Source organism: Eleutherodactylus coqui, chromosome 5, assembly GCF_035609145.1.
Source record: "Eleutherodactylus coqui strain aEleCoq1 chromosome 5, aEleCoq1.hap1, whole genome shotgun sequence".
NCBI classification, from domain to species: Eukaryota; Metazoa; Chordata; class Amphibia; order Anura; family Eleutherodactylidae; genus Eleutherodactylus; species Eleutherodactylus coqui.
The window spans coordinates 232,887,186-232,906,023 of NC_089841.1; the positions used below are offsets into that span (position 1 = coordinate 232,887,186).

The 18,838-nt window shown below is 42.8% G+C and overlaps 1 protein-coding gene across 1 annotated transcript in view; it reads right to left on the bottom strand.

Annotated features, from left to right (window-relative positions):
- The window catches only part of SLC44A1 (solute carrier family 44 member 1), a 73,190-nt gene that overhangs the window by 23,171 nt on the left and 31,181 nt on the right, over positions 1–18,838 (bottom strand). The window contains exons 6-8 of the mRNA XM_066604325.1: positions 11,774–11,943; positions 5,411–5,500; positions 3,327–3,466 (exon numbers count right to left, since the gene is read on the bottom strand). Coding sequence (XP_066460422.1) covers positions 3,327–3,466; positions 5,411–5,500; positions 11,774–11,943 — 400 coding nt within the window. The remainder of the gene's footprint in view (positions 1–3,326; positions 3,467–5,410; positions 5,501–11,773; positions 11,944–18,838) is intronic.

An 18,838-nucleotide genomic window follows, 5' to 3' on the forward strand; every position in this document is an offset into this window, starting at 1 on the left:
AAAAATGCAGATGAATGGGAACTTTGGCTGCACTACCATTCCGGGCCACTGAACAGTTGACAGAGCTGTGTGCTACCGGCTCCATACACCGACATACTGATCTAGAAATTGGCAGAGGTCCAGGGCAGTGAACTCTCGCCATATAGCTAATGATTACCTATACTGTGGGTAGGATATCAATTGTCCATGGCTGGAAAAAATCCCCAGCTGTAACCTCAGCTACACACAGCAACTAATGACCCTATGCAGAGTTAATAAAGCAGAGAAGAGGGTACCTGAACACAATACAATTCTATAGAGCCCCACAAGTGAAGAAGGAAGACTACACAAACTATAGTATACATCGCTTTTGTGTTATGGGTTTAGTCCGGCTTAACATACGCAGAAGATGCAGGCACAATGAACACAAGCCCGGTAGGACCTAATGTCCTCGTTAAAGTCAATGTCAACCTTGGCACAGCCGGAAATGATTAACCCCTTAGTGACCGGGCTTTTTTGCTTTTTTCCATTTTTGTTTTTTCCTACTCCCTTTTAAAAAATCGTAGCTCCTTTATTTATCCATCGACGTCGCTGTATGAGGGCTTGTTTTTTGCGGGACGAGTTGTATTTTTCAATGGCACTATTTATTGTACCATATAATGTACTGAAAAACTTTTTAAAAATTCTTAGCGGAGAGAAATGGAAAAAAACCGACATTCCACCATCTTTCGGTGTGTCCTGTTTCTACGGCGCACAAACTGCAACAAAAACGACCTGATATTTTTATTCTATGGGTCAGTATGATTTCTACGATACCAAACTTGTATAGTTTTTTTTTGCTGTAGTACTTGTATTTTTTTTTTAAGATATTAAATTTTTTTCAATTATTTTCTGCGGTCATTTTGTGCGCGCAATAACTTTTTTATTTTTCTGACGATGTAGTTGTGCAAGGGCTCATTTTTTGCGGGATGTCCTGTAGTTTCCGATAGTATCAATTTGGAATACATACGACTTTTTGATCGCTTTTTATTGCGTTTTTTCTGGGAGACGGCAACTAAAAAAATGCATTTCATGGAGTTCTTTATTTTTTTTCCGGACGACGTTCACCGTGCAGAAAAAATAATGCACTACTTTGATAGATCGGACTTTTACGGACGCGGCAATATCAAATACATATTTTTATTTTATGATTTAGATTTTTTAATAATAGATATGGCAAAAGGGGGGTGATTTCAACTTTTATAACCTTTTTTTTTTTTTACAATTTAAAAAACGTTATTGATCTTTTTTTTAACTTTACTTTGAAGTCCCCCTGGGGGACTTTAACATGCGATGCTTTGATCGCTCCTGCAGTATGACGTAATGCTATAGCATTACGTCATACTGCTTTTTTACAGGCAGTCTATGAAGCCACCCTGTGTGGATGGCTTGATAGGCAGTCTGCTAAGGCAGCCCTGGGGCCATTCATTAGGCCCCCGGCTGCCATGACACCTGCACGGATCCCCCGATCTCACCGCGGGGGGGGCCGTGCGGGACCCCCAAACAGCGTTCGGGGGATTTAAATGCCTCTGTCAGAATTGACAGCGGCATTTAAATGGTTAATAGCCACGATCGGCTGAACGCGGCTATTGCCCGCGGGTGTCAGCTGTAATAAACAGCTGACGCCCGCGCTGTATGGAGGGAGATAGCGGCGCTACCTCCCTCCATACACGTCCTGCAGCTGCAGGACGTAAAAACACTATAGGGTGGTCACTAAGGGGTTAAACAGTAAGGTTTCAATAATGGATGGCAGAGGTGGCACCCATCCTCTACATTTCTTTCTGGCAGCACCCAGATTATCTATAAACTTGATAGGCGAGGAGGGGTTTGTGGGAGGCAAGAAAACTCAAAGGGGTTTTCCAGTCAAAAATACTATTGATGATCGTGCCTGCAGTTACCAGCGCCAAGACAGATTAGCATCTTACTAAATAATGCATTTTTCACTCCATCCCTTCTCAAAATCAATAAAATGACTGTGTGGGGCTGTTATTACGGAGACCCCATTAACAAAAAAAATAATAAAAATAATGGATTTCTTAAAATAATCCTAAAATGTAGAGCCCCCTTTGGTTAATTCTACTTTTAAAAAGTTTGAATAAAGCTGTAAAGAAAGTTCTGACCTATTCTGGAGTGATTTTTTCCCTTGTAAGTAGGTAATGTATTGTTCCTGTGTGCACACAATATACAAGATGGTATAATACGTGGGGTTGGGAAAATGTAAAAATAGTAAATTATTCAAAATGTCAAAAGCTGCTATAGAAACGCATTATGGAGAATATCATTTTTTCCCCGGACCACAAGATAAAATTACTATTATTAGTAGCTATTCCTATGAGACATTAAGAAATCGGAACCCTCAGAGATCAACTAGAATCGGAGAAGCTGACAGCAAAGGCTCAGTTCCTCTGGGAAATTTACAGAATTCCTAGTGAAGTCTACGGCTGGTCCTTGTAATGCATTAACTTCCTCGTGCTCGCAGATCCTGATGTGCAGCAATTGTGTGAAGACTTAGCCGATTGTGGGGTAGATCTTACTAACTCACTGGCAGGAGGTTGTTGCTACTGTTCGCCAGTAGAGCTGCAGGACGGTCACAGTCACTCTTGATTATATTATACCTATCCTCCTTCCGGTTAGTACAATGATGTGGTCATACGACTGTCACATATAGCGCACTGACTGCATTAACATACGGACAACCCGTTATTTATTCCCTATGTAAGGCTTCTTTCCCACGAGCGCATATCGGCCGTCCATTTCCACGGCCGGCCGATATGCGCGGTGATCTGATGCATTGGTTTCCAATGCATCAGATCACGTGGCCATATGAATGGGCGCACAAACGTTTGATTTGTGCGCCCGTTCACCAGTTTTGTTTGCCCCCAACATAGCGTATATCAGCCGGCCGTTTTCATGCGCTCATGTGAAAGAAGCCTAAGGAAGATTAAGTTCTCTCTATGCTTCGGCAGGCGACATCAATGGGGAGGGGGCAAAAAGAAAAAAAAGTTTGCAAGTAATTGAAGTCTTTTCCTACTCTGCCCCATAGTAACATGAGGTGTGCGGTCTGCATGTGAATGAAGCTTATAAACAGGATATATATATTTATGACTCCTAGATCTGAGACTTGAAGTTGCACGCTGGAGTGCAGAAGGTTGTTATGTGATAAAGGGTAAAGCAACATCTTCCCAGACTTTCGGTATCTGCACATTCGCCAGTCATCTGTAAACTGCCATTGTGCTGCTAATAATAAAGTGGAGAAGTGAGAAAGAAATGACCCAGTTACAGTCAAAACCACAAAGCGGAGGGCTTACTGTGAAGACAGTCGCAGCAATGGCATATATGAGCAAGGCTTGTTGGTTGTCTTTGGAAATCTGAAGCTCATCTGGTGGGAGATTTTCACTGAAAGATTTCCGGTGTTCTGCGTACATCCACCAGAGCACACCCGTCCCTCCTGCGGGGCAGAAAACAAAGTAACTTACTAATGAGTATTCCGAAATGGAGATATTCCATGCTGGCTTCTTGATTCTCTATTAGGCCGGGCTCACACGAATGTATTTGCATTGCATTTTACGTAGTAAATGGTGTTAATAGGATGAAATAGAAAAAAAGAAGGGAGAAACCAGGAAGCCGCTGCAGGACAGCGCATGTAAAATACGCTGCACATCCGCACGCATACGTGAGAAAAAAGGCTGTTCTCTACACCAGTAAAGCGCTTACGTAGCGTATTACGATACGGTCATGTGAGCCCGGCCTTTATTTAATAAGCATGAGAGTGTAACAGCTCCGACTCGATGCTTCCCTGAAGTCCTGATTGGAGGTAAAAGGAAGTGTATATACAAAAAGTCAGGTGACACGGATCATAAAAAACGTACGGCTGAAATGATTTAACGCGCGATCATGGCGTGTGGCTGAAAATCCACCCACAATGGACGATGGTCCATAATACTGTTCTTGTACTGGAGTGGGCAGCGTTCTGGTCACATATGGTTACCGCAGGGTGAAAAAAAAACACTGCAGCCTCAGGGTACATGAACATGGGCGAGGAGGAGTATGACCGGAGCCTTTAATCATCAGCACTAGTAGTTCTAGGCATTTTGTCCTCCCACTGTGAAGTGACCATGCGGTACAGTCCATGTAATGTCATCACAGAAAGTTCTGGTGACTCGTGGAGAGAACATGGAGACAAGTAATTCCAAGGAGAGGAGATCACATGACCCACCAGCTGAGAATGTTCAGATGGAAAGGAATAACTAAACAAGGTAAAAAAACTACATATTTTGGGGGCAAGTTACATAATGAATAAAAAGTATATACATAAGAGTGTCCCTTTTAGGTTAGAAGTCCAGCTTTGTACACAAGCACACTGACACATATAAGGGGGCATTTACTTTATACATTAGGGTGAAATATACACCAACTGTAAACTGGCAGAAGTTATAGTAAATCTTACAAGGCCACACCCCACTTTTAGAAAAATGCGCATTGGGGTAGAAAAAAGGTTCAAGTGTTGCAACGTTTGGTGCAAACCTCTTACGGTGGATATCATTTTGAACAAAAACAATGCATATCCAGGCCCGATTACAACAACTTCTTCCTTTCCTTTGTAAAATACTCATTTTTTTCCCCATTGCAGGAATACTTTCTATTGTCTCCATTTCCAAATGTTTTCTCCTTTCTCACCTTTCCAGCATAATCGGTAACTCACTGTCTGGGCAGCATGGTACATTGTGGCCATTCCCTGGCAGACAGAGGTCCTCACTAATACTAGATGGTCACTGCCAGGAGCACACAAGTATTCTGCAGACACACTACTCCAACACCGTCACAATGGATGCCCAGAAGCAAACCACAAACCATAGTTTTTCCCAAAGGGTACCTTTCCTTAGATATGGCTTGTGAACTCTTGAAAACAAAAGTCAGTTTTCAAAAAGGCATAGAAGTAAAAATTCGAAGACAAGAAAATGTCCATTTCTATATATTCTCTATAGAACTTGCTCCAGTGAGTGACCCTCAATATTTTTTCACAATTTTACCCTTTGCTAGAATACCAGAATCTACCAATACACACAATTTAGAGAAAGTAAAAAAAAGTTAGAATCTTAACTCCTATCTTCTATGGAGAACTGTTAAAGTGTCTATTAAAGGAGTCGTCCCACCTTTAGCTGCAGGATGCAGACAACTCCGTACATTATGCAGTAGCCCACGTTGGTACTATTCAAGTGAATGGGATTCGGCCTGCAGTACCAACCCAGACCACTACATAATGTACAGAGCTGTCTGCTTCCTCCCGCAAAACAGCTAGAAGAGGAACAATCCATTTAAAGGACTTGGTCTTATTTTAGTTCTATACATTTTCACTGACAATTTGCAAAACATTTAGGGCAGTAAGACTTACCGAGTGATCCCAAGATGACCAAGATGGTTAAAATCCACACAAGTACTCTAGAGATGTACCGGATGACAACCATCAAAATCATTGAAAGCACTGCAAAGAAAATGAGAGTCTGCAATGAATATGTTCGACAACTTGTTGCATATTATTAAATGTTCATTTCCAAACTTCTGGAAAGGAACACAAACAAAAAGACCGGAAACTAACGGAAACCGATTGGCCTGCATTTCAGTAGATTCTACATTGGCAGAGATAGCCTTCTGTCCAGACCCTGATTTGGGGGGGGGGGGGGGGGGGAGGGGGAGGGGGTTAGAGGAAAACCATGATGGAAGTCCTGGCTGTGAAGTGAAAAGTGATGTGAACAGTCCCTTATTGTGATGGATGATACACATGGAGTTTTTGTAATCCTGTCTTGGGTGCTTTAAGGGCTCATATCCATGGGCGTTTTTTGCACCCACGTATTACGTGTCCGTTGCACGGCTGCGTGATATGGAGTCAACGTGTATATAGATGCTGCTCGTTGATGCACACGAGAAATAGATCACAGCACGCTCCATTTCGCAGCGTGAGCCCTATACATTTGAATAGGTTGCGTATGAAATGCTGTCCATACGCAATACATTGCATTTGGGCGGCATTTTCATACGCAACCCGGCTATGAAAGAGTGGGGAATTAAAAAAAAAAAAAAGTCACACCGCACCTGACCATGTGATACACAGGCATGACCAGTGTACACAGCGCCATGTTTAAAAATGGGTAAAACGCAGCAGGGAGACCCACAGTGTTGTACACATACACCCGTGGGCATGAGCCCTTAAAGGAGGGATTATAATGCTTTTCATTCTTTAAAATGCACTTGGGAAGATTGAATAATACCTCTGCAGCGCCACCTATTGGAATGCAGCATTCCTGCAAGTCAGTGTTAGACTTTTTAAAACAAGCCTTCTAACAATGACTGGGAATTGTGAGCCAAAGCCAGAATAACAATGCACAGACAGCTGTTTCGGGGCGATTGCCCCTCAGAGTGCAGTAGGTTTATGGCTAGATTAGTGAGAGGCCTATAGACATGGGTGAGGAATGGTATCATTTCTGCTTAAGAAGAGCACTTAGAAGATAGTGGTTTATAGCCTCTTACTAGTCAAGCCAGAAACCTACTACACAATGATGAAGGGCAAACACCCGAAACAGCTGTCTGCGTATGGATTCTGGCTTACAATTCCCAGTCACCATTACAAGACTTGTATAAAAGGTCTCAATGGGTGGTGCTGTAGAGGTCTTGTTCCATCTTCCTTATTTACATATTTCCCCAGAGCATCGTGGATGGCTTTAGAAGTCTCCCCACACACCTAGGTGCTCTCCTTAAGGAAAAATGATACTCTTCCTTAAAATGCACTGAGATGTCACACTTACACATGAAAATGCATATTTGAGTCAACAGGGAAGAACAGCTTTGTCTCTATAGCACTCCTGATTCATGTTACATATTCTATAAATCATCCATATTTTCTTGCTATAGCACCATCATACAGCATGAGGTCCGGAGTGATGTGTGTGAAGCCAATCTAAAGTAACACTGTTCAGATAGGCTAGTGCTCCAAATTACTCTATCATTGCAGATGTTGTCTCTCTGGAATCTCAGCCCATCAGCAATAATATTTAGCTGTAAATTGCAGAAACAAGCTTGGCTGGCTTGATCTAGTGATACGAGGTACGAAAAGCGAATCCTTATCAGTATTACAGATGACGATATGTCAGCCGAGTCTTATAGGTGGCCTCTTGTGTGAGGCATTACTACCTTCTGCCAACGACGCTATTGATTTTACCTCACAGCTTTGCCCATGAATGATCAGAAACGCTCAATGCCGAGAGTATACAAACATGAAAATAAATGCCGATGTGTGGCAAGATGTATCCGGCCTCCAAGTGCCCAGAAAGTGAGAAATGTACAAAACACCATGAAATAATCACACTACGATGTCCAGAGTTTGTACATAAACTAAGTATTCTGTACTTTTGCTAGTTTTCGGGTGCTTTTAAACCTGCACTGGGGATTCCCTTTTCCGGCTTCGTTTGGGAAGCTGAACGGGGACTTCTCACGGCCGAACCCCATTGACTATAATGAGTTCAGTCTGTCTGGCTTTTGGCTGAATAAAGTTCTGGATGCAGCGCTTTTCTTCGGGTATTCTCAGCCACATCCATGAGGGAACCTCCGGACGGAGGTTCTGACGCAGACGTCAAACCGGCCTTAGTTTGTCTAAAATTTACAGATGTAGTTAAAACGCCCGTCAAAAAAAAAAAAAAAATCCTAGAATAAGAAGTCAAAAAACAAGATTTGTCTCAAGATCATGAAGCCAACTTCAAATAGTAGGTAAAATTCCCATACTTGAAGACCAATCTGATCAGCTTCTACGATGAAGTAAGTTCTAGGCTGGACCTGGGAGAGTCTATCGATCTTGTATATCTGGACTTCTCTAAAGCATTTGGCACCGTGCCACATAATAGGCTGATATATACAATGAGACAGCTCGGATTGGGTGAAAACGTGTGTAAATGGGTAAAGAAGTGGCTCAATGATAGAAAGCAGAGGGTGGTAATAAATGGTTGGTACTCTGATTGGGCCACAGCCGCTAGTGGGGTGCCACAGGGTTCAGTATTAGGCCCCATTCTGTTCAATATATTTGTCAACGACCTGATAGAGGGACTGCACAGTGAAATATCAATATTTGCAGATGACACAAAATTATACAATATAATCAATGCAACAGAGGACAATGTGCGGCTACAAACGGACCTGGATAAGCTGGGGGCTTGGGCAGGAAAATGGCAAATGAAGTTCAGTGTTGATAAATGTAAGGTTATGTACATGGGCAGGAGAAACAGATGTCACCAATATACACTAAATGGGGTACTGCTAGGGGAAAAGTGATATGGAAAAAGACCTGGGGGTACTAGTGGACTGTAGACTAAACTGGAGTAACCAATGCCAGTCAGCTGCTGCAAAGGCAAATAAAGTCTTGAGGTGCATTAAAAGAGGCATAGGGGCAAAGGACCAGAACATTATTCTCCCACTATATAAGGCACTAGTCAGGCCCCACATGGAATACTGCATAATTGCATACTGAATAATTAAAATTTTTTTTTTTTTTTTTAAACTATCAAATGCAAAATGGCTGTGCTAGCTGCCAAGCTGGGTTTCTCTTATTTGCTGACTGCGGTAAAGCAGCATTACCTGATCAGAGGTTGTTAGGGATACATAGCCCAACAAGCACACTGCTTACATCCCTACGGTAGTAACCCAGACTGTGAGGAGGGACGGGGATGTTCGGCACTCTTCTCTTACTTACATTTTAGCCAGATTTGTTTAAAGAAAATTGAAACTAGGTGGATAACCTGTTTTTAATCCCTACAAACTACACCAAGATGTGAATGTAATTACATCAGAGGCATTGGTGAAATATCTGGCAGCCGTGAGAAGCACATTTATTAATGATGTTGACGAACATCTATGTAAAAGTTATACAAATATGTGCAAAACCCACTAGAATAGTGATAGAACAGCACAGAATCTGTAAGGCCGCCTGCACACGGGCGGAAATCCCGCGGCGGGATTATCCGCGGGATTTCCGCCACTGAAAGCCTGTATAGGAGTGCATTACAATACGCACTCCTATGCAGACGGCCGCGGTTTGACCGCGCGAAATGTCGCGCGGCAAACAAACTGCGGCATGTCCTATTTCTGTGCGGGGCTCGAAGAGCCTCGCACAGAAACGTCACTCACCCGGCCGACGGCTCCGGTCTGCGCCGGCTACCCGGCAGATGAAAGAGCCGGGGCCGCCAAGCGCGGGTGAGTACGCGCTCCTCCCTGCAGGCGCTCGGGTCGGGTCCCGCCGCGAGAATTCTCGCAGCCGGATCCGACCCGCCCGTCTGCAGGCGGCCTTAGTACGATAAGTTGGTAATACCAATTCAAACAGGAGCAAATGACATTAACCCCTTAAGGTCCAGGGAGTTGGGGCCTAAAAGAACCAGAAACTTTTTGGGGATTTTACTCATATGGTCCTGTTTTTTACTTCAGCTACCAAAATTATTTTTGCTGTGTTTTCTCTCCCCAATGGCATATAGGGATTTTTTTTTTTTAACTTTTTTTCTGTTTTATTGGGGTTAAAAAGCTAATAAAACTAAGTTTAAAAAAATGGTTTCTAAAAGAAGTATATTTACACAAAAATAAAGTAAGGAATGGGTTTCTCAATTTGTTTCGACATATACTTTGTGTAGTCTCAGATTACAGGGCGCATATGGTGGCGACAGTTTTAGTTGAGTCAGTTTCTTTTCTTTTAATCTATTTATTTTATTCTGTTAATTTTGTTTTTTCATTTACTTTTGTGACTTTATTTTTTACATTTCCCCCATAAAGTCATATAAAACCTCTGAGGGTCATTCACATTGTGAAAAAAGCACCAACAATTTTCCACTGTAGCATCCACACTGCAATGACAATAGTCACTAACAGAGCTGATCTGGGTCTGCTAGGACCCTGCAGCTCTGCTGTCAGGGAAGAGGCATCCAACGGTCACATGATCACTGGGTCAAATAGTTACTTCCACTTTCTCCCTTCACTACATAACTCTTATTAAGCGCTATGTAGCCTGCAGGCAGAAGTGGTTAAAAACAGCCTTGAAAGTCCTCAGCTGTGTCCGACAGCCGAGGACCCGACCTGCTCCTACTGCATTGCAGGAGCTTTAATCCCCCGCCGTATTTTGCCAGCAACCGGGATTAAAGCCCAGGACCAACAGCTGTGAACTTATGGTGCTTGGCCCTTAATGGGTTAAGGTAACTTGACACAGGTCAACTAATGTTGCCCGATTCATTTTAAATCCATGATGGACAACCGAGGTCCCGGCCATTTAGGATTCCTCAATTTTCCATTCTGAAAGCTTCCTAGCTAATCCACGTGTGGGAAAGGTTTTCGTTCTTTTCTTATAAAGTAACATCCTAGCCAACAGCCAGCATCCCAAGCTAATGGTTACACCCGATCAGAGGAGTAACTTGCAGCTACTCAGCCTTCATATAAAATCTGTAGCTAGAATGTGCAACGTTGAAATTGAGAATTTACTGAAAATACATTAATTGACTTTAAATACATAAAGACCTACAGGGCATCTCAAAACCGAACTCTACACACAGATTGCACACAGTCTATTAGCTCTGTGAAGGATCTGCTCTTGTGAATGCCTTTGGTGAAGAGGATACATGCCAGATTGTAGCTTTAAATATCTGCTTGGGAACAGAATAAGAGTAGGAGTATGCTGGAGAAGGCCAGAATTCTAACCGATGCCTAACAGATAATTACATTATTCTGCACTGAAAATAGGATTTTTAAAATAGGACTTGTTTTTTTATGCTGATAATGTAAATCTCAGTTTGACGCCATCTCCAAATAGGGGGCAAAAAAACTGCTTTGGATTTACGTCACATCAGGTAGACTGTCCACATGGGATACTTTCTATTACATGGACATTGTAATTACATCTCTGGGTACACATTTACACCCTACTAAAGCATACCCAGCTGGTGCTGAAAGAGAATACATATGTTTGAGAAACTTTTTATATATATATAAAATCCAATACCACCTAACATTGTTTGATGGGGTCCCCACATGCGACATAACAGTAACAATGCCTCGAGAGATTTTATATATATATTATTTTTTTTTACCACACACATAATTATGTACACACACTCACTGCTTATTTAGACGACCGTATATCGGCCAGGTATACACGCGCAGCCGATATACGGCATCCCTCTCTGCAGGGGGAGGAAGCTGGAAGAGCCGGAAGCAGTGCACTGAGCTCCCACCCCCTCTCCGCCCATCAGCACTATTTGCAATGGGAGGGGCGGGGCTAGGTCACAGACCGTAGCTCTGCTCCTCTCATTGCAAATAGTGCAGAGGGGCAGGAGCTCAGAGCACTGCTCCCAGCTCTTCCAGCCTCCTCCCCCTGCAGAGAGGGACACCGTATATCGGCTGGGCGTGAATACCCGCCCGATATACAGTCGTCTGAATAAGCCCTAAAAGTGGGCATATCATTTAAATGCAGTTCAAGAACAAAAATCATTTATATACATACTTAGAGACAAAGCTAGAAAGACTTCTCGACCATAACTAGATCTAACTTGCCAAGGTGAAGCATCTACCAGGGACCCATTGATGGTTGTGCAATGACTTGTAAACATGTGTGCCAAAACATTTTTTTCTTCTTAATTTCCATAAAACCTTCTTTAGCATAAAGCATGACGTAAATCTGTAAAGATGCCGCCTATAACAAATGCTATATATCAAGTCTAAGAATTAGAAAAACCATTACCTAGTGACAAAAAGCAAAGTCCAATTATAATTTCTTTGCTGGCCATTACTCCACTAATCAGCCTGTGTAGGACACTATTGTCACTGACAAAAGTGATCAGGGCTTCTGCAAACTTGGCATAGCAGGAAATGTTCACAGGAGCACAGCGATGGAAGAATGGAATAGGTGCACTGGTGACACAAGGAGAAAAAAAAACAAAATAGAAAAAAAAATTACTCCTACCGAAATAGAAAATGAAAAAAATGTCACATCAACACAGAAATGGAAAGGTGAATGGAAAATTTATATATCAAATTTTTTTTTTTTTTTTATTTGGGAAGAAACGTGGTGGGCGATGGTTGGGAATGCTGTCAATGGAAATGAATGGATGTGAATGCAAAAACACAGTCTGTCAAAAAGAGGAGGAGCACAATATATAGGAATTAAGGTGGACCAATAAAAAGTGGTATGACTCCTATAAATAAAATTATTGATGTGAAATGAGACTTGCTTGCCAGTATCTTACATGCATAAAATGGTTTCTCTCGTCTTGTTCTAAAATTTAAAGGGGTATAGTACTTTAAAAAAAGTGTAGCTCAATAGAAAAATGACAAAGTTTGTAATATAAAAAGTATCATTTACCTTACTGCTTGCTCTGGAGTTGCCGAGGTAATGTCAGCAGATCAGCCCAGCATGGGCGTCCTGTGCATGCGGAAGGATTTCCATGCAGAGAGGCTTCACTCATAGGTCTCAGCTTAGGTGAATGCTGTAGATGTACAGCAACGTGCTCACGGTAAAGCAGGGAAACCCTCTCTAAACCCGCCGTTTGGGAAAGGTTTCGCTGCTTTTAGTGTGATTGCTCTCCGTGAAAGAAACCAAGTAATCTTGTAGATAGGATACCTTTTAATGGCTAACAAAAATACATGATATAACAGTAAGCTTTCGGGTCTTCTACTGATCCTTCATCGGGCTGAAATATAACTGGTTTGGATGGGGCACATATATAATATACAAATACAGAGATGTGTGACACCCGTTCTTGATTGAAATATAAAATGTTCACACAGAAATTTGAGACTGTTTGCACTAAAACCTTAAAACAGACAAACTGAGCTGAGAAACAAATACTTAATCAGTCCACTGAGCTCAGGAAAGTGACAGTTTTATGATGGGCCTTATCTTTCCTTTAACCTGCACATGGAAGGAGATGCAGCACCACCTATTGGATGGCAACATTCTTACAAGTCAAGTTCTGAATTTTTATGAAGTTTAAAAGAAAAAAAAAAAAAAGCAATGATTGGGAAGAAGACATTCCTCTTGACCTCCTTCAGACCTTTCATATTCTCCACTTATGCAAGAATCCCACGCTGAGGTTCATTCCATTCCATGTATCAAACATGGCCATAAAACTTGTAGTTAAGTCTTCTGTATTCTTTTGCATATTATATATGTGCCGCATCAAAACCAGTTTCATTTTAGGATGAAGGATTGATAAAAAAGACCCCAAAGCTTGCTGTAACATCATGTATCTTTGTTGGCCATTAAAAGGCATATCTACAAGATTACTTGGTATCTCTCACTGAGAACAATCACACTTTGCTCTACTGGCTACCACAGTACCAAACCGCCTTTTTTTGGAGCTTTTAGTGGGCACGAGTTTCTTGACCCAATATTGCACTCACCTGTGTGAATTTCGCCTAATTCTACCACGGTGACCTCAGTGCAAGCAGTAATGTAAGGAATATTTACAAGCTTGTTATAGGAGATGAGGAGAGAAAAACAAAAGGCATATAACAGAAAGTCAGTCTCATCTATTTACAAGATATTGAGCTACATTTTTAAAAGTAATAAAAGGCCACATTTAGAAAATTTATCGAAAGAAAAAAAAAAAACAGAAGTATATTAAACTGTAAACAACATCTCGTTGAGGTTTTCCTTCAATGTCATAGACTTACCTTACAATGCATGGCTCCTACACATGGCTATATAATCCAGTGCTTTGAGTTCTGCATAGCTATAGGTCTAATATAGAATTACCTGGATTTGGTATTTTTGCCTATTGCTGTCAAACTGTCATATCAAGAGTACAAAGAGTGAGCCGAGGTCTGATATAATGCATGCCCTATACTCGTTACCAGTAATGAGCCTGCTCACATACATAGAACTACGATGTGCCATTTTCTAGTAGGTTTTCACATATAAAACAAAGTCAGTTTTGGTGAACAATAAAAGTCTAATTTGACCCAAAACCTGAAAATTGTAAATGTTCTACTCCATCATCCAGTAGATGCAACATTTTTGTTTGGGCATTGAATAATATCATCCGCGACCTTGTCTAGTCTACAGCAAGATCACTAAATTTAAAGTGAATCTGGCTTCCAGTGCCGACACCGGGAAAGGTAAGTAGAACACATCTCCAGACTCAGCAGGTCACTTACCTTTAGCCCATAAGCTTAGCCTATAGGGCTAAAAGTAGGTGACTGAGTCTCTAAGTCTTAAGAGGAGTTGGGCTCTGAACTACCCAGGGGAAAATTGTCAATTCCCAACCTAGCACTATGAAGAACTGCAACGCCTTCACTTGAATGGGGCCTAGTTGCAGTTCTTTGCACAGCATCGGGTGGAGAGTGGCATTACTCCCCTTTGCTCTATGAATCACAGGGGTGCCGACATTTGGACCATCACGAATCGGTAAGTCATCGCCTGTCCTAGAGCCATGCCGTAACCAAGACTGATGGAAAATACCTTTCCAAAAATTAACTGAGGACATAGTTGAAGGGAAGGTAGTCTAGAACTGTTATAGGAATTCGGGTCCAGGAACAGGTCAAATGCTAAAGGTTGTTGAAGCCTAAGTTTAATGCACCGTGTTCAGTATAACTGAAATACATGCAAAGAAGCAATTGACAGAAGAAAGGCCGTTGGTAGAATGCAGGTCCTCATCAGCTTTTTGAAACCAGCATCAAATCAATTCAGTCATCTAAAGCTCATAAATGGAATACATCACCGGCTGAGGGCTTTGCGGCATTTCTCATTTTATTCTATGCTTGAAGACAGCTGGGGTTACATTTGTCTGCTGACCCATTCTATTAGGTCAGCCGTGGTCGAGCCGTCTCATATTATATGGTTTTGCAGTGACAGAGGATAAAAACGTATTTGATTTTCTTAGAAGAGGCAATAAAGTATTATTTCAGGCTACAGTGCACCTATACAGAAACCTGAAAGCAGAAGAAGTTCTGCTGCGTTTTGTCCAGATGTTACTTTCTTTGATAACTCTGCTTAGTATTGATTGGCCACTTCTATTAAAACCAAAGGTTGTACTGTGACGGGGCACATTATGTTGGCTTATCTAATTAAGGTCAAGTTTTTTTGTTTTTTTTTTTGGGGGGGGGGGGGGGGGGCGAAAAATCTACAAGATTCTGAAAGGGTTTGACCCCACGATAAACATTGTTACTAGTTAAATCCAACCCATCATCGTGATAGTTTTTTTAGATTTATACTTAGAAAAAAGGTTTCTACCGCAGATATTCCAGGACTACTCTTACCAACTGGCGATGAGACTTCCCTGCGGTGCAAGAGTGAAAACGCATGATAATGAAACCAATGATTTTCAATGGTTTCATTCTCATTTGCGATGTCTTCACTCTAGTCTCGCAGCCCGAAGAAAAATTTGCAATAGTCGCCCACTGACTTCAAAAGGGGCCATTGAAAAGCATTGCTTTCATTATCATGCATTTTCACTCACTCTCGCATCACAGGGAAGTCTTATAGCCATTGGGTAAGAGCCCTTAGAATAGCACCACCTGCTGTTTCTATCTTGTGTCCACCTCAGTAATTGTTCCACCTGCTCAGTCTTGCTTCTCTCTGCTCCACTGAGCATGTGGAGGGATCGCTGGTGTGGTGAGTGGCTGCTTCTGAAGTTGCAGCGTCTTCTCGGATGTCTATATCTCTCTGCTCCACTGGCTACATGGAGGGATCCCTGGTGTGGTGAGCAGCTGCTTCTGAAGCTGCTGCGTCTTCTCTGATGTCCATATCTCTCTGCTCCACTGAGTATGTGGAGGGATCACTGGTGTGGTGAGCGGCTGCTTCTGAAGCTGCTGCGTCTTCTCTGATGTCCATATCTCTCTGCTCCACTGAGCATGTGGAAGGATCGCTGGTGTGGTGAGCAGCTGCTTCTGAAGTTGCAGTATCTTCTCTGATGTCCATATCTCTCTGCTCCACTGAGTATGTGGAGGGATCACTGGTGTGGTAAGCGGCTGCTTCTGAAGTTGCTGTATCTTCTCTGATGTCCATATCTCTCTGCTCCACTGAGCATGTGGAGGGATCGCTGGTGTGGTGAGTGGCTATTTCTGAAGTTGCTGCGTCTCTTCTGGTGTCAGTAGAGATGAGGAGTAAGGGATAATAGAGTGAGACTGCCTACGACCGCCTGCAGACGGGCGGAAATTCCGCAGCGGGTTTCCCCCCAGAATTTCCGGCGCTGAAGGCCTGCATGGGATTGCATTACAATACGCAATCCTATGCAGACGGCCGTGGTTTGTCTGCGCGAATTCCCGTGCAGCAAACAAACAGCGGCATGCTCTAATTCTGTTTGGGGCTCGCAGAGCCCTGCCCAGAAACGTCACTCACTGGCCGCCGGCTCTATGAAAGGAGCCGCAGCTGCAGGAGCGGGTGAGTCCGCGGTGCTCTTTGCAGGCACTCGGGTCGGGTCCCGCTGCGAGAATTCTCGCAGTCGGATCCGACCTGGCCTACTGCAGGAGTGCAGATAAAAAACACTGAGCATGTGTGACCATCTTGGTAAAGAAGTGGACAAGACAGAAGCAGCAGGTGGCGCTATATTTACATTTTTCAATAAGTGCAAACACAGAAAAGGTTTATAATCATGGACTGGATTTATCTACAGGTGGGGTAAGGTGTGGAAAAAAATACTGCAAAGAAAGAATGCTTTCAAAAATAGTGTTAATAGATCACCTTTCTCAATTAAGACAATTCAAGAGAGAAATCTAAACCAAACCAATATTTGCTGTGACCATCCTTTGCCTTCAAAGCAGCATCAATTCTTCTATGTACACTTGCACACAGCTTTTGAAGGAACTCTGCAAGGAGTTCTACAGCAGAACTATACCCCAAACATAAAGCCCATGTCATTAAGAACTATCTTCAGTGTAAGGCCTCCTGTCCCCATGCGGGTAACGCAGTGAACACTTTCCATAACTAGGGAAAGAGCAGCCCGATGTACACAAGCGGGAAAAATTTTTTAAAAAAATCATTAACGATAGGTTTATCGTGGAAAATCGCGATGACAACGTACTCAGCGGCGGCTCCCACAGCGATATATCGTATCACCCGTGGACAGGTGGCCTAGAGAACAAGCAGTCCTGGAAGTGATGATATGGCCCTACAAAGCCCTGATCTTATCATGGAGTCTGTCTGGGATTACACAAAGAGACAGAAGGATTTGAGCGAGCGCCTACATCCATAGAAGATCTGTTAGTTCCGAAAAAAGGTTTGGAACAACCTCCCAGCAGAGTTCCTTCAAAAACTGTGTGCAAGTGTACCTAGAATAATTGACGCCGTTTGGAAGGCAAAGGGCAGTCACACTAAATATTGATTTGAGTTACATTTCTTTTTTGTCCATTTTTTTTTGTCCAAGTAACAAAATTTAAATAATCTATTTACATTATTTTTGAGAGTATTCTTACTTTGCAGCATTTTTTGACACCTGCCGAAGAGGTTTGCACAGTACTGTAGCAAGAATATTTTTTCAAGGGGCTACCCTTTAATATAAACGGACAAAGACCACTGTCATAATAAAATACGCAAGAGTCTTCACAAACTTTAGAGCTTATGCAGACGTCCGTATATCAGTCGGGTTTTCACGCCCAGCCGATATACGCTACCCCCCCCTGCAAGAGGGAACTTCGTTCCGGCCCTCCCACTGCAAACAGTGTTGAGGGGCGGAGAGGGGGCGGGAGCGCACTAGCTCCCCCATCCAGTCTCCTTTCCTTGCAGAGAAGGGCAGCGTATATCAGCTGGGCGTGAAAACCCGACCGATATACGCCCGCATGAATAAACCCTTAGACAAAGAGCTGGAAGCGAGCAATTCAATGGAAATCCACTGCATGTTTCAGCAATAAAAGGCATGTCTAGCTTTGAAATCATTTTATTTTTGCAAATAGACTGAAGATAAAAATATATAATGTTGTGTATACAGCTCCAATGCAGCCCTAGGTCTCCAGGAAGTAACACAAAAAAGAGAAAAAAGTAAAGTAAAAAAAAGGGGCCTTTAAGATCTCCATTCGCTGCAGCAATTTTAAGCAGCCCAAATACAGAAAAATACTCCAGATAGAAAAAGTCAGGTGTGAAGCTTAACTTGCCACTCCAAAAATGGGGTTCCCCTGCTTCAATGGTGCAGAGCATAAAGTAAATCCAGCGATCACGAGGCACACTCCTGCCTGAGGTCTTCATTCACATTACCAAGGTAGCCCAATACATGAAGCATGGCTTCTCCTTCATGTAGCCAACAGCTCTTGCCTGCCCTGTGGTTGCTTCAACAGGTTTTTTTTTCCTACCAGTACCTAAAATTTAGCTAAAGCAGCTTAGAAGCCGGCACGGCCCACCTCCGTGACTTGGAGCTGAGCTCCAACCCAAATTCATGAGCCTGGTGACAGAATCCCTTTAACTAAGAATAAATCATGAATTTTTGGCAAGGTAGCAACCTACCGTGTTTCCCTGAAAATGAGACCTACCCCGATAAGCCCTACCCTGATTTTTTTTTTTTTGGAAAGGGAGGGAGGAAGGTGGTGGGGTGGTGGTGGTGAAGGGGGATTGAAAAAGCAATAGTCACCTCGTAGACTATATTCGGACCCCTCATACTGGGCTGCAGCACTGCTGCAGGCTTCCATGTAGTCCTGAACGTCGACAAAGCATTTCTTCCTGGTAGTGGAGCTTGAATACCCCGCCTCCAGCAAGCGATTGCTCTGATTGGCTCATCGAGCGCCGTGTTAGCCAATCAGAGCAATCGCTTGCTGGAGGCGGGGTATTCAAGCTCCACTACCAGGAAGAAATGCTCTGTCGGCGTTCAGGAGTACATGG